Raw genomic sequence first — 16,399 nt, forward strand, 5'->3', positions numbered from 1 at the left:
ATTAGGCTTCCAGCCCCTTAAGTGTGTGACCCTATGGACTCACGTGTGAATAGACATGACCCGAGTACTCATACTCGACCAATAGTTGACAGCGGCCTCTAGCAAGACGTGTCAACTCCTATATGCGCGCAAAGATCATATCAGACGAGCCATCACAATCTCATATATATGCTATTCCCTTTGCCTCACGATATTTGGTCTAGCTTCAAGCTGACCTCTCTTTCTCGATGTCGTGATCCGGAATCCTTGGTTAACACTTAACCCTAGCACGGCCATGCATTTCTTGATCCGATCACTCGAGGGGCCTAGAGATATCTCTCTCAAGCAGAGAGGGGCAAATCCCATCTTGACTGACCATGTCTCACAGCATGCTTCTTGACAAACCCGAGAACCACCTTTATGACTACCTAGTTACGGAGTAGCGTTTGATGGCTGCTAAGTAGGTCGGTTCACATCTTGAGTACATGCGACAATCTCAGATCTAAGGACACAACATACACATTGTGTAATGAGAAATCACTATTTCCCGAGTTGGGTCGGTCCAGCCTCATGTCATACATGCGCCCACATTATTAGTTTGACATCTCCATATTTATGACTTGTGAAACAGAGTCATCAACTAATACTTGTGCTAGTCTAATATTCATGTGTGTCCATACATGAACTCCGACTAGGAACAACTTTAGAATAACCATCAAGTAAAGAGTCTCACAAAATAATTCACATAATTGCCAATCAATACAAGTTGCCTTTCATGGATGTTCAATGAACACATAATACATCATAGATACAACGAAATATGATCATCTCTATGATTACCTCTAGGGCATATTTCTAACAATATTATGATGAAGCCCAAACATGACATCATTCAGCTTTATCATCATTGGCTGGTGATGCATCTCATTCCACCGATCAACCAGGAGGAAGAGTACATGGCCAAGTCAAACTAGCAACCATATCCTCAAAAGTCTCACCTGGAAACAAAACCACAAGCAAGACTGAGTATACTAATACTCAGCAAGGCTTACCTGACTAGTGGAATATAGTTAGCCGACTCCTAAGAATACAAGGCTTTTGGCTTGAGGGGTTTGTTTTGCCAAAAAGAAACTAAGAGTGAGTCCTTGCTTTCAAGATTTAGCATTAAGTTCTAGTTCATTAACAATTCTAGTTGAGCAACTATCCAACATCACACATGGTGGAAATAATTAATTAAACATACAACAATATTAATCATCATCATCATTGTCCCTCTTCTTACTCTATGTGGTAAAAGGGTCAAGCAGTCTCAATGGCCTCGAGAAACGAACGATTCGAATCGAATTTTTTCATGCAAGGGAAACCTAAACACACATCACGTGGTTACTCACAGAGTCATACGTTCAACTTTTTTCCTTTATTCCTGTTTCATGGAACAGGGCCACCCCCTCGAGTATAGAGCCTTCCTCTACACCCACCATGTGCCCATGGGAACAAAGTCAAGAGGGTGGGGATGAAGTCCACGCATCGGTTCAGTCAAGTACTTAATCTTACCGATTACCATATTCTCGGCATGTGGTTAGTACATTCGAAAACTTGACCATATGCTACCACACACCGCGACCTTAGCCATTTTCGCTACATAGACTTGGCCTCAATCATCAACATGAATATCATAAACAGCCCCGCCCGTCGATCTTATGATTCCAACATAAGCAATAAACTTCTATAAATTTAAATGCACAAATACATAGAAGTAATAACATTGTATAAGTCGAAAAATAGGGTTCATGCTCCGGGGCTTGCCTTCCCGAGCAAGGTTAGACTTGGGCTCTTCCGAACTTTAGTCCGGGTCTTCAGCAACTTCAGTTAGATTCACTTGAGCTTCACGCTGCGCACTCTCGGACTCCGGGATCAGCTCGTACGTTCCATCGGTGAGAGTAGTCGATTCTATATGAATGCATATGTATGAGTGATTTTAATGATAGAAACAACAAACAATATTTCACGATAAAGTTGCAAAGCATTTCATTTACATTTCCTTGGGGAGTGATTTAAAGAATATTAATTAACTTTGCTTACTTCATTAGGTGAAAGGGGTGTTTTCATAAGTTATTAACATGCAACCATTTCTCTTTTTCTCTACCCACACAAGGCAACATGTGGCACTCTTTAACTAAAGCTAGACATAGTTCTTGAAAATTTTATACAGAGCACATCTTTTAGTGACAACCTTATTGTAAACATTTCGGCCATTTTTACCTAGCAGATTTTTCATGAAAAATATAGTAAATAGCTACTGCTAGAACCTTAATTTATTTATGCAGATCAAACCAAGTACTCGTGCTCAAAATTTTACAGAGTGCTCTCACACCTATAGTGACCCTACTGTAAATTTTTCAGATTTTATTAAGCAACTAACAGAGCATAGAAAAATATAACAAAATATATCTACATTATTCAAGATTAATTTTTAATCATAGATCTACGAAGCTTATGAACTCCAAACTTTTCTAACCAACTACTCAAAAATATCATATTTTTTCTAGGCACCAGAACTATTTTTACTGATTTAATGGATGTATTAAGGACAAAAACATACGAGCATGCTAGATAGAAGTCTAAGGTTCCAAACTTTTTCTGTAGCTTTCATGTGATAAGGTAACCTTACTGTATAAGTTTCATCCCTAGCATCATTATAAAATATGATAAATAAATAGATCTACCAAGCTAGTGCATGAATCAAGATGTAACAAAAAATTATAGCTAGAGGTATGATCCGGTCCTGAAACTTTTACACAAGGCTACTTATCAAGAAGCTAACCTACTATCCAAAACTCACTATCAGTATATGCCTAGAACAGGAGATACTATTAAATGCTACCAAAACTAATATATTTTCTAGAACTAGTTTCATTTTGAAACTGGCCAACATCCTGTACAAAATTGTGGATCTTGTCACCAGGAACTCAGAACATTTTATTTTGTATTTTTCTGATTTTTCTATAATTTTTAGTGGATTTTACAAGTTGCAGATTCAAACCACATTACACAGTTTTGTGTCTTACGAGCAGATCCTTGGTTTTATGCACGGAGGACTGAACTTGGCGATTGCAATGTAGTCCCTGGGCGCGGCTGCCATGGTTGGAGGTCAAATTCCGGCGATGTGGTGGCCGTCCGGCGGTGAGGGAGGGGTGTAGGAGCATGAGGGAGGTGAGGGCTACCCGGGGGTGGTCGCGGTGGGGTTGGAGATGGCCGAACGAGGGCCGGCGGCAAGAGCAGAAACTCCGCAGCGGTGGCGGCGGTGCTCCGGCGAGCTCCGGCGAGGGAGAACGAGCAGGACTAGGCCAGAGAGCTTCAGTAGGATGAGGGCAGTCGGTTTAGGGGCTCAGCTTGGGCCATTGGGTCGGGCTGTGGAGGGGTGGATGAAGGGCTCGGTGTGAGGGGGCGCACGGCGGCGGTGATGGCGCTCCGGTGGCGCCGTGGGCGCGCGAGCAGGGGCCAGCGTGTTCGGGCGCGCGGGCAGGGAGGGCTGGAGCTGCCCCCTTTTATAGGCGCCAGAGGAGAGGGAGAGGAGGCGCTGGGGCGCTGGGGAAGCCGGCTGAGCGGGCAAGGGCGCCGGAGTAGGCGGGCAGCAAGGGGTGGCCGCGAGCTAGCGTCGGAGAGCGGTGGCAGGAATCTGGCGACGCGTGGAGGCCAGGCACGGGCAGGGCAAGGGGCTTGGCGTGTGGGTGAGCCTCGATCGGTAGCCGGTCGAGATGCCGGCCTTGGCGCGGCGTGGTGCTCAAGCATCACCGGCCACCGAGCCGGCGGCCTCTACCGCTGTCGAGCGCAGAACAGGGGAGAGGGAAGAGAGAGAAGGAAGAGAGAAACAGTGACAATCAATTTGAATTTTTTTTCTCAAAGTTTTATATAGAAACTTGAAAACTTTTGAATACGAAAGTTGTAGATAATTTCAAAACCTTCAACTTTCATTTCAGGAAAAACTTTATTTGAGGTACGGTTTGAAAGATAATTTAAATTTTTAAAACTAGAATTCAAAGGACTTGTCATTTCATGTTTAATTTTTTTTAATTTTTTGTTTTAGACTTCAACTAGACTTTTGTTGACCATTACAAGATGGGGTGTCTACTCATTTGCTAGGCATTTATGGTTTTGATTTGAAAGCTATGAGATGGTAGATGCACATGCACATGCACACATATATACATATATATAATAAATGCATATTTTGAAATTTTTTTCTTGTCATTATGCATGATGAAATGTTCATGTTTATGTTTGCTTAGTTTTTAAACACCCTATTACAGTTGCGGGTCCAAAATATCAATGATTACAAGTTAACTGACTTTAACGAAAATGAAGAATGCAAATTTAAAACAGTGGCAGTGAGGGGAAGCAAGAAATTTTGATAGTATTAAAGGGATCTATGTAAATTTAATTTTAGTGGCAACGAGGGAATTTACTCTTTTTTTTTCTCCTCCCCGAAGATGACCCCAAAATCTGCCCCTTCCCGTTCTCGAATTACCTTCCTCACAATCTGTAGCGCCTCATTATCGTCGGCCTCGCCGCCGGCGACTTGACAGAGCAAGTTTGGCATCTTCCGACTGAAGTCTTCCCTCTCATCGGCAAGCGTCGCCGCGCTCCTTTACTGGTACTGGACTGGCGTCGAGTGGAGGTCCGTCGGGACTCGGATTGTTTTGTTCCCTTGTTAAGTAACCCTAAATTGCTTCGACGCATTGATTTGCTCCGTTATAGCCTTCTGGTGATCTTTCTTTCACTGTGACTTAGAACAATCAAACGCACCAATCTTTTCTTCTTACTAATCTAGTCCGTCATCTATCCATCCCTGGTTAACATGCAGTTTATTTTGTAAGAATTTGGAGGTTCAATTGAACCCCCATGCCCCCCTCGCTGTGTGCCCCAGGAAAAAGCAACTTAGACGTCCTTGCGTGCAGCGTGCTTGGATCCAAATGAATTTAACTGTATTGATATGCTTGTATCTTCAATGCAGTATTGAGTTGAGTTAGCTGAAGATCGTATTTCAGAAATGAGTAAGCTGGCAAACATGTTCTCGGCTCTACACCTAGATGCTGAAACTAGTGGAGAAGATGACAGAGCTGATGTTGCGCAGGTATCTTCCAGCGCAGAAGAAACTGCTTGCAGGGAACCTGGTTAGTACTGCTGTAACCCTTTTGGTCTTTGAAATGGAGCTTTTGGATAACATGAAGTTTAAGTTTCCTTTCTTTCTTCTGCATGGGGAATTGCCTATCCAGCTCAGGTTTATAATCCCTGCAAGTTTAATCAGGTATATAGTTTTTTTGTGGTTTATGGGGTCTTAATGAAAAAAAACAGTACCAACCAGAAATTTACCAATGGCATAATTGATATTTTTCTTGAAATGATTTGGTAGTGCAGCAATTTGCAAAGGGTTCTTGAACCGTCTTATCTTTAGCCTGAATTTTATCTGGAAATGAAAGGACTAGCCACTAGAAGAATCTCTGTTGCTTGAGATAAATTAGTCCATGCACTGCTATACAATTCTGGTACTGCCGTTATAGGGTAACCCCTTTTTGCTGTTCTACAGAAGAAAATTAATCTGCTTCTTTTGGTACATGACCCTCCTTTTGTACTTCTGACTGCACATATTTCATGTCTTTGATTAGGCCCACACACTGATTGTAGTCATTCCAAAGCTTCAATTTGTCTCAAATGATTTCATTGGAAATTTCATTCCCTGCACAGATAAAACTGAGCAGAATGACAAAGTCATAATAAACTATGAGGAAGGGACACTTGTCTCGTCATCTGGTGATTACAAGATGCCTTTAGTATGGATAGACTTGGAAATGACTGGTGAGCCTTTTTTAAATTTCTAAAATTCGTTTTATCTTAAAATTGTTAGAGAAGTCAGTTTTGGTGTTGCACTTGTTTGTCAGATTTCATAATTTGCTTTCTATCATTAAGTTATGTCTATATTGTTTCAATTTTGAAGAAATTCATTATGTTTTAGAATAGTGCATCTCGTACTTTCAGAACTTAATTGTGGTGTTATTCATGGCTTCATATGATGTGCTTTTACAAAGTGGATATGGTCCAATATAAGGTTTCTACTGAACAACAGGACGAACTACACTATGGAGGCTCCAATCTCATATTTCCAGAATACCGTTTGTATTGGCCTGAATTAAGAAATGCTAGTTCAAATGCAAGATAACTCGGAATATTTTATGTGACCTCCTTCCCGGGAACATTATTTATGCTAAATATTTTGAACTCTGACCTCATAGGAGGTGCAGCTTGTAAACTAATTACTAATTATATTGTTATCTTTTTCCAGATAGTTTGTTTTATGAACCAATATACCGAATAAAAAGTAGCTATTTTGTTATCTTTATTCAACCTTGATAATATATTTCAGCCTTAAATAACTAATGTAACCACACACTTCCTGGATTGTGTAGGTTTGGATATTAAGAAAGATCGGATTTTGGAGATTGCTTGTATCATAACGGATGGTAAACTTACAAAACAAATAGAGGTTGCTGTTGAATCGAAGTACCTTTGTTGGTTTGTTGATTGTTCTATATTTAGTGGTTTTGTTTCACACTTTAGCCTTTTCTATAAAAAATTGTGAAGACTTTCTTTGTGATACTGATGTTTCTATTTGACTGTTAAAAATAAGATATTAATCACTCTGCTCCTAAATACATCAGTTCATTAAATTTACGGGGAAGGAGCAGATATCCAATCTAGGTAGTTGATATTTCTATGGAAACAGGTATTGAACTGAAAAGCTTGACTGCATACTTATAATGTGATACTTTTATTTTTAGTAATTGAAGGAGCAGTGATTTTAACAGGAAATATGTTTACAGGGTTAATGTAATTTGCACACCAAATTTTGGTGGTAGGTTTCATTGTGTTAGATCCACTATCAGTTTTGATAAATGTGGCTAATTTCAAATTCCAGGTGTCTGCTAACTAAATTCTGTTTATTGACATATATCCCATGGTTACCTGATGTCCATATGGAATATGATACTTTGAATGCTTTAGTACAGCTACCTTTCAAATGCTTCACCAGTGGCCATATTGTTAAGCAAAGAAAGTGTTTCATTATTTGTAGTTCGTTAACCATGTCAATGTCACATTGTCTGTCAACACCATCTATAAATAGAATTATTTGACATGTTTATCTTGCTATTTTGCAGGGCCCTGACTTGGTTATAAGCCAGAGCAAAGATTGTTTAGATAATATGGATGAATGGTGCAAAACTCACCATTCAGCTAGTGGTAAATAGCACTCTTTTCTAAAAAAACATATGTTGTTGTATTTTTATGTTTGAATATAAATCCAATGCCACTGGTTTCTAATTTAGGTTTGACGGAAAGAGTACTGCAGAGTGAACTTTCTGAATGTGATGCAGAGGCACAAGTATGTTTTCTGCTTTTGTGGTAACATGTCACTTTTTTCCTTCGATTTTTTTTTGGCAGACATGTGAAGTTACAGCACTTAACGTACTTAATGTTATTCAATATACTAAATTCTTAGGCTGTTTTCCCATCTCCAATAACTCATCTGCAATGGTATAGTAATCTAGTTTAGTTTAATACCTTTGTTTGAACCCTTACAAGCTATTGAAATATTTTTAAATGTTTCAAACATTTTAACATACTCCCTCCATTCTCTTTTGAGAGTCCTATTTCCAAAGTTGAATTATTCTCTTTTGATAGTCCTATTTGAGTTGACATATTGGGAATGGTACAAATGGCCATTCAATTCCCGTGCAGAGTAACTTCTTTAGAAAAAAATTGGTGTATGTATATGATAACATGGAAACCGAGTTGTAATTAATGAGACAATAAACAAGGTCCTTCTTCTTGGTCATTGTACCAAGATGAAATAGGACTATCAAAAGAGAATGAATGGAGTACTTTTTAGTCACTATGTTCAATGGTTACCCCAATCTATGCCTGTATTAATCTAACATGATCAAATTGTGTAGTGCGCTTGGGCCTATTGCATTTTTTTCATTGTCTGCGTAATTGGAATTCGTATATGGTTCCCACCTAAATTCTTTCTTTTGAATAACACTATTTCATTACTTTAGTACAACAATTACATCGAACCATAATTATTTACTGCTTCTGTTTGTATCTAATTAACTAGTTGTCACACTGCCCTTGATTCAGATTTTTGGTTCCGAGATGCCTATCTGAACAATTCATCCCCTTTCTTGAATGGTCATAGTTAATGTGATGTTCTTTTTTCTTTTCCTTACAGACAACCTTCTATTGGTGTATTGGCAGGTGTTAGATTTTGTTAGGAGGCATGTAAGTTCAGGCACTCCACTGTTAGCTGGGAATTCTGTTTATGTGGATTTATTATTTCTGAAGGTTAGTATGAATAACTTGGAATCCTTCTTTTCTCTCTCTTTTTTAGTGCAGTTTCTTTTAATTCTACTCAGTACTTTTATTAAGTCTAACGTGCCTCCAAGAACGGTAGTCCACTTGATCCTCAAGTCTGAATCAGTTATTAAACTCCCTCATTTTCTACAACCAAGATATTTTACCCTGACGTTTTCTTTGGAAATTATTCTGATATGAGGTGGTTTTGCTTTTGCCACTAATCAATTTGTCTCAAACCCAGGGGTGTTAAAGGGACCTTGGTTTTAGGAGATGAGGTGGTTAAGTAACCATTTAAGGATGTTAAAAAAATGTTTGCTACTACCTGCGGTCACAAATGATTATTATTTGATGTTGGAGTATGATTATAATATGTTATTGAAATTATAATATTATGTAAGTACCTTTAAATAGAAATCGATATGTATGATTTCAATATTTCCACTCAATTTTTGTAAAAGATATAGATAGCCAACATTTTAACGCTTTGGAAGCTTGAGAAAAAAAATGCCACATAGTCATGACTGGAGGGTTATGAAACCATTAATAGCAATATATTTCTCATTATAAATAGGGTGGGTATTTCTGACTTCTGAGTAAGCATTTTCCATTTGAATTTTGAGATATTTTTCGGCCTTTGGTTGATGACATTTCTATCTGCTGTTTTCCTGCCAGAAGTATATGCCACAGCTTGCAGCCATCTTTTCTCATGTAATTGTCGACGTGAGCAGTGTAATGGCTTTATGCGTCCGATGGTATCCCAAAGGTAAACTAAATCCGTTGGCCGATGACCATGGATAAGCACTTCAGTTTCTGTAGCTAGTAGTTAAAAAAATGCTTAGCAGTGGCAACATGTTACATGTTTTAGCATCGCTGTAGCTATTTGTATATATACCAAATTAGAATTGCAGCTTTGCTTCTAATGTCAGGTGATGATTGGTACTAGCAGCTATCCAGTAAGGTAATGCTGCTGTGGTTTACCATCTGCTAGCATCTTTAAGGGGCACTGATGTGAATATAAGTAATCCTGCAAGACTTGTGAATTGATGAAACCTGAACTTGCTCTTTTGTCATTTTACTATCCACAGAAAGGAAGCAAACTCCAAGAAAGCAAAAGGCCCACAGGGCAATGGATGATATTAAAGAAAGCATTGCAGAACTAAAGTACTACAAGGACAACATTTTCAAACCACAGAAATCTAAGAGGTAGCTGCATGAGTGAAGTATGCAGCCGCCTTCTTGTTGAATAGTTGAATCGACTGAGCGCCAGAATTGCAGTCGAATTTTCAGGTTGAAGGTCTCATGCCTCTTCGAGTTCATATGCAGGGTTCCGTTGATGTTCTGTACACATTGTTTAGTGGTTTGGGACTTGCGGCATATTCTCGGTGGGATTTTGAACGCTACTAGATGAACCTCCTTGTTACTGCATTATGTACATGTACAGATGTTCGCAATTACTTGGCTACTCCCTATGTTAAATGGCATGGTGTCAATGATTGGCACATATGCCGCGCTCAGCGTAGCTTGTGCCCCTGCAAGTGTGTGATATCCACTGAAGCATCCTTCTAAGCAACTTGAGGGGCCATGCAATTTCTGCTTCCCTAGATAAAAATGCACAGTTTTATCGATGTAATAATGAATATAAGCATTTCCCGCGAGATTCATCTTTAACGATGCACACAGATAGTCCCCTCTACATTTGTCTACAAATATTTAGGCATATGTTATGATGTTTCAAAATAGCGACCTACGCTCTCTTTCTTTATATTTCAGACTTGAGCATATTATTTATTAGCATGATCGCACCCTTATTTAAAATTGTGCCTTCTGCCTAACTTTGTCGAGTTCCTTTTTCTTATTAACCACTCATTGTGACTGTTGAACAAAGAGATCGATCCTCTTAGTGTAGCACAAGCTAAATAAGAGAGACGGACGAACTTTAAGATGTCACTGATGTCTGCTAAAATAATGTAAGTTTTCCTAAATAACGGAACAAATGCATTATTTGAACTAGCTGAAACTCCAACCAGGCAAGTCAACACTTTTTCTCAAACAACATGGTGCAAACAGGAACTCAAATTTGAATTAAACTAAGAAGCAAACAGCAACAGCATACAAGGTATTAGAAACCCATACAAAATATCATCATGCACAAAATGTTTTGGCAAAGGTAAAATATTGGGACCGTAGCAACTATAGTTACATTATTGTATGGTGCCTTATTGTTGTGCTGCCTTGTGACTCTAAGCGAAAAGTACCCCTGACAAGGCAGATTGTCCTGCACTTTAATTCCTCCCGTACTAGGAACCGCGAAACAAACAACAGCTGTTCCAGTCTGAGTACATCACATTCAAGGTAGATGCCAAGCTGCCTAAATCTAATACTGCATACAAGGGAAGCTAATGGCATCGAAGTTACACAAGCTGTAGCAGATCAAGGTGAAGACTGGAAGCATCTGCTGAGCTAAAGAGAGTTGTAGCATCTTAGATGCTCAGTAAATGCCAGGGATGACCCTGTAAGGTACTTTGTTGCAGTACATCTTCCAGAACTTCCCATACCTGTGAGAACGCAGGCAACTCGCATCAGATTATTTATCGGAGATATACAAAGTGCTGAATTTGTAACTAAGTATCCTGGAACATTAATCTTTCTTAATAGAATGGGTACATATTCCAAAAATGAACATTTAACAGAAGGACCTGGTGCCAATGCTAACTAAGAAGAAAGTACAAATATTTAACTGATCCTTTAGCGATTGTCATGTTTACTTACTTTGATGAGCAACGATCATCATCCCTCTTTGCTCGGTCAAACAATAATATTGTAAGAAAGATCACGTAGAAGTATGGTAGGAACTGCAAACACAAAAGGACCAAGTTACAACAATCCTGAATAAATTTGTCATGTAGCGCAATCTAGACAAGCTTACATGACTGAAAAGAGCAGGAACAGTCCAGAAAAATGCAGATAGTATCTCTGGGACGTAGTGGAAGTGACGTGACAAGCCCCACCTGTTAAAATAGATAACAATGTGATCGTTGCTTTTCATTGACACACATGGTTACAAAATTTTCTATGAACCATGTAAAGAATTCTCAAACTCACCATCCAGAAGTCAAGAGAAGACTGGTTTTAGTTTCACCCTTTGTAGTCTGATATGAGGCAACAATCTGAAATTTTGCACCAACAGAGAAGCAATTAGGGCATGAAATTACTATGGACTAATTTTGGAACCAGTTAGGTCTATATTTCTAACCTTGGATGGAGCCTTGCCCCAGACTGAGCATTTCCCATTCGTCCGTCGAAATTCTTGGCGCTGGCGGTCACAATCATAGTTTATGTATATGCACAAAATTCCAGCAAGAAGAATTGAGAGTGCTAGCTGCAGAAATATTTGCAGAGGACAAAATTAAGCCTTTAGGACTAAGCTTGTAAATAAGCAATGGACAGAAAGCAAACAGCATATCAAGAAACTACATGGTCAAGAAAAGTATATCAAAGAAAAGGCTTTAGGACAGAACCTGGGGACCCAAATTCACAGGGTGGTTTACAAGGTACATTCCAGGAGAGGTGTATATGGATGGAACCCAAACCAAGCATCCCCAGCAAATATAGAAACCAGCTGGTGGGAAATCACGGCAGAAAAATAATGAGAACAATAAAATATTGATGATAAAAATAGATAGAGTGCACTTCATAAATTAAAAACTAAATTTTGTATACAAACTTATCCTGATATATCACCAAGCAATTTATGAGGGTTTCTTATGAACAGTTGTGCTATAAAAGAAAAAAAGAAATATTTTCATTATAGTAGGGCCATCCATCAATGTGTTTGATTCACACACCAATGGAATTGATGGTTCAGGCCCTTATATAATTATATAAACTCCTTTTGTCATTGTTTTTAAATAGATTCTAAACCATTTAATATTTACTTCTAAAGAGTTCAAAATTCTTGTCGGTAGGATCAATTTTGTGTCTGAACTATGAGCCTGATTGGTTTGGTTCCAAAATTTGCCTTGCCAAAGTTTTGGCAAGCATAAATTTTGGCACCCATTTGGTTGGAATCCAAAAAAGTAGCCCACCTCACAAAGTACTTGCCAAGATTTTAGCAAAAAATTCTTGCCAATGTTTTGGCTTGCCCTAATTTTGGCAAGGCAAATTTTGGAATCAAACCAATCAGGCTCTACCTGGCAATTGTAGTAGCTCATAATAAGGATTTTGCCCAGTGCCCAATGGTTCGACGGCAGTGAAATGGTTGTGATCTTATTAAAAAAATTACCTATTTTGTGTGTTATACACCAAAATTCTATGTTTATTACATAGGAACTGAATTAGGATCAGTTACTTGAGGCTTGAGAGTGAGAATGTACACAGTCTAGGTTCAAGTCCCCTTCAAGTCGAATTCAGATGATTATTTCTTCTTAATACAAAGCTGCCTAGTTCCTCCTAGGTTGGTCTAGTTTTTTTGGGTTAATTTTGATAATTTCGCTTGTCCTTTGATTGACACGACAATTCTTTCTTCATTACATGTGGCAGTAGATGACCAACATAGCTTGCAGTTCTGTGACCACATTCGAGCAATTAATATTATGTGAGCCCTTCCATACATGAAGATAATATTGTTCAAATAGAATCTTATTTCACTTAGTTGTTAAGAAGAAAAATTATCAATGTGAAACAAATTGAACATGCATGCAGAATTTTCAGTAAAAAGATAGCTAGTGGATAAAATGATCATATATGATTTAGTGAGAAAACAATTGCACTTAAACCCATAATAGAGCTGTATACCTCTATCATGAGCAATGTCCATGGTACACCAATATCCAGATTCCCACCAAAAGAATTTAGTGATATAGATCAACATCAGTGCAGTATTCACAAGCATAGAATCTGCAACTCTGCCATTCATTTCATACTGCAAGTTTCAAAGGAATCAACTGTAAATCCAAGAGATAACTTCCTTATATAATGCAGACTTTCCATTTTTAAATTGGAATGGTATTACAACAACAACACATCAATGAGCAATAATGCCAAAAATTATGAAACTAGCACAACAGAAGATATTATAATATTCTGACCTGCTTTATGCAGTAGGTTACAGCAAGAACAGCCCAGGACATCATGCCAAAACGACAGTTTGTAAAGACTTTGATGTCAAAGTACTTGCCAATCCGAGGGTACAGTTCCATACCCTGGAAAATTGTTCGTTATAAGAATGGGCCAGCAAAGAAGCATGTAATTTGTTATCAAACGCATGTATATTTAACAATGCATACCCAGTAGAAGTCAATTATCAGATTCCCTGATGATCCAGAGTCAGATGAAGATGGAGCTACATGACCCTAGCAAGGAAAAGAAAATGTTAATGAAATGAAACATAGTAGCTAATGAAGGAAACAAAGATCTTTTTAACTAAGCTCACCTTTATGTACAGAAAAATACAGAATACAAAGCTTCCAAAAACAAGAGCAGAGAATATCTCCCCCAAGTGGTCATATACTATTGCAGGGTTAAATATTCCAAACCTGACACAAAACTTTTTTTTGTTAGTGTGTGGTAACATATGCTAATGTACAAAATTTAAGAGGTTCAATACCAAATTTCAAAATGATAATGTGTGTTAAAAAGTTAGGGAGATATAGCAAACTACTTTCTATTTTTGAATAACGCAAAAAAGATACATAAAAATGCAAGAGGAATTAACAAGTATCAAAAGACAGAAGAACTACAAGGATAACTACAGGGAAATAATTGACCACTTAGAAAATTACACTGTTACTTTGGTGTCCACGAGATCCAAGGTTCCAGAACTTTATTTTGCTCTAGTTGCAAGATGGATGAATAGCGAAGATACATGCATGGAGTGGTGATAACAGGTAAACTGTAGGATGTCAACGTTTATTCATCTCATGTATATCTGGTATGAGCCAGATCACATTGTAACCTTGAAACAGTTGACATGGGAACACCATGTTTATGGCGAATGATCTTATGATCTATCCAAGATCAGTTAAATACATTTTACCAAAACAAAAAAGAGAGACAAGTTGATTTTACAAGGACAGCAGGTCCACCAAAGAAAAAGGATAGCCTTACCACCACAAACCAAGGTAAGTTATCAAGGTCACTGCATATGCTTGCAAGCCATTTGCCTGACAACAAAGAGAAGGGCAATAAACAAAATGTTAGCTATAAGGCAAGTACTAAAAGCTTGAACCTATTTTGTACTAGTTTGCTCAGAGTGAATCCAACAAGATTGACCATGATACAAATAACAATTAAACACGCTACTCCTATTGTCACTGATGCTGCAGGTAGTCAGGTAATTATTGTTCAATGTTGTTCAAGTTAGTAGTAATTAAGATAGAAAAGCATGTGCAGTCACCAGGAAAAATATGCTACAAATAAGCTAGCAATGGGCAATGGACCCTCTTCCATTTCAGGCAATGCGGAACAATTCGAATTTATCTAGGGGCAAAATTCATATCAAGTTTGACACCAGGAGTGACAGCACGAACCTTGTAGACTGGCACGTTCCCCGTGGGGGAGATCGGGCCCTCGAACCGCTTCCCGGGGAGCAGCAGCTGCAGGACGGCCTCGAAGAGCCCGAAGCCAAAGATGATCTTCCACGCGACGACGGTGGGCATGGGCCAGATGGCCTTGAGCCCCTCCACCAGGCCGTGCTCCCGGAGGTGCTCGTAGGTCTTCACCACCGATCCGTCCGCGTGCACCATCGTGTACCACCTGCACCGCGCCGAGCAAAATCAATACTAACAAACAGCCGAATTCGTTGTTAGTGTGTGGGACTCGGGTCGATCCGAGCGGGGGGCCAGGAACGCGGCGCGATTGGAACGAAAGGGGGAGAGGAAGGAGCGGCACTCACAGGAGGATGACGAAGGGCGGGCAGAGGGAGAGGAGCGCGAGCATGGAGCTGTAGGTGACCAGCGCCGAGTGCACCGTGGCCGGCGCCGTGGCCGCGGCCGGCTTGGCGGCGGCGGCCGAGGAGGAAGGCTTGGCCTTGGCCATGGCCTCCTCGCGATCTCGCGCGGCCGCTGCGGTGTGCGCGGGCGCGGGGTGTGAGATGGGTGTGGGGAGGAGAGGGGAGCAGCAGGAGAGGGAGGCGACTTGACTGGGAAAAAGATCTTGAGGGGAGTGGCGCCGGCGGGGTGCTCCCGATCCCGATCTGGGGCGCCACGCCGTTCACGTGCGACAGCGAGGCGCGGGTGGGCCCGGGAACCGCCACGAGTAGCGCTGTGCGCACGGCTTGTCGTGTCTCGTGCGACTCGTGTCGTCGTACATTTATAGCATGTAGTTGTTGACAGGCCCTACATCGTACGAGTTGCGGAGAAAAGAATACATACTACGCAGGTATTGGACATTTGGACTCGAAATTGAAATGCCATTAAATTGGGTACAGTTATTGCAAACCTACTCTCTTCTTAAAACACCTAACACACTCAATTTCGGTCCTCTGTGACACGGCTGCTGCAGGAACTTCTTCAGCAGCTCCAGGTAAAACTGTATAAAGTGAAAATAGCTCTGTTGACGAATCTGATCAGAAACTCCTGTACAAAATCAACTAGATGAACGGAGGTGAATAGCGTCCCCTAAATACCCTTGAGCTTGGCAGTAATAACGGCAAAATTGTCACCGCCTCCCCTAAATAAATAGCGTCCTCATGAACGCCCTTTTCATTAATTTACTCTACTACGTAACAAGGAACACTAATTATGGCTTAATAACTAATCTCTTTTTATTCTTTTTTATTTCAAATGAACACTAATTTCAAAGGCACTATAGCCCAGTGATTACAAGAACCTTGTAGCATCTGAGGTTCTAAGTTTGACTTCTCGTGGGACCAAATTTTCTGGATTTAATAATATTGTGTTTTCAGTGGTAGGTGACGTTCACTTCGATAGTAAGGTCCTTGTGGTGACTTCGTCAATATCAAGAATTTGCCTGCTCAGTCTTTAAAGATGCTCACAGGGGTAGGGTTTGG

General features: G+C 39.8%; 2 protein-coding genes across 8 annotated transcripts; one reads left to right on the forward strand and one right to left on the reverse strand.

Annotated features, from left to right (window-relative positions):
- The first annotated feature begins 4,442 nt into the window (after positions 1–4,442).
- On the forward strand, positions 4,443–10,081 carry LOC112877397 (oligoribonuclease-like). 7 transcript variants are annotated; one of them, XM_025941728.1, is made up of 11 exons: positions 4,443–4,633; positions 4,994–5,153; positions 5,256–5,287; positions 5,646–5,835; positions 6,444–6,520; positions 7,194–7,275; positions 7,362–7,417; positions 8,293–8,379; positions 9,064–9,154; positions 9,318–9,349; positions 9,477–9,601. In XM_025941728.1, exons 2-10 carry the CDS (start codon positions 5,030–5,032, stop codon positions 9,332–9,334), a joined length of 756 nt encoding a protein of 251 aa, XP_025797513.1. In that variant the 5' UTR covers positions 4,443–4,633; positions 4,994–5,029; the 3' UTR covers positions 9,335–9,349; positions 9,477–9,601. The 7 variants fall into 7 exon arrangements, with proteins under 7 accessions (XP_025797513.1, XP_025797490.1, XP_025797483.1 ...); XM_025941705.1 differs by lacking the exon at positions 9,318–9,349 and having other exon boundaries at positions 4,443–4,657; positions 9,477–10,081; XM_025941698.1 differs by lacking the exon at positions 9,318–9,349 and having other exon boundaries at positions 9,477–10,081.
- A 376-nt stretch (positions 10,082–10,457) lies between these two features.
- On the reverse strand, positions 10,458–15,532 carry LOC112903230 (7-dehydrocholesterol reductase). The gene is made up of 13 exons (XM_025972466.1): positions 15,284–15,532; positions 14,919–15,144; positions 14,497–14,552; positions 13,823–13,925; positions 13,677–13,742; positions 13,479–13,592; positions 13,186–13,312; positions 11,910–12,010; positions 11,645–11,770; positions 11,494–11,558; positions 11,318–11,399; positions 11,161–11,243; positions 10,458–10,946 (listed from the first exon to the last, which is right to left on the reverse strand). Exons 1-13 carry the CDS (start codon positions 15,424–15,426, stop codon positions 10,880–10,882), a joined length of 1,359 nt encoding a protein of 452 aa, XP_025828251.1. The 5' UTR covers positions 15,427–15,532; the 3' UTR covers positions 10,458–10,879.
- Between the last annotated feature and the right edge of the window lie 867 nt (positions 15,533–16,399).

The sequence above is a fragment of the Panicum hallii genome, chromosome 1, assembly GCF_002211085.1.
Source record: "Panicum hallii strain FIL2 chromosome 1, PHallii_v3.1, whole genome shotgun sequence".
Taxonomy (NCBI): domain Eukaryota; kingdom Viridiplantae; phylum Streptophyta; class Magnoliopsida; order Poales; family Poaceae; genus Panicum; species Panicum hallii.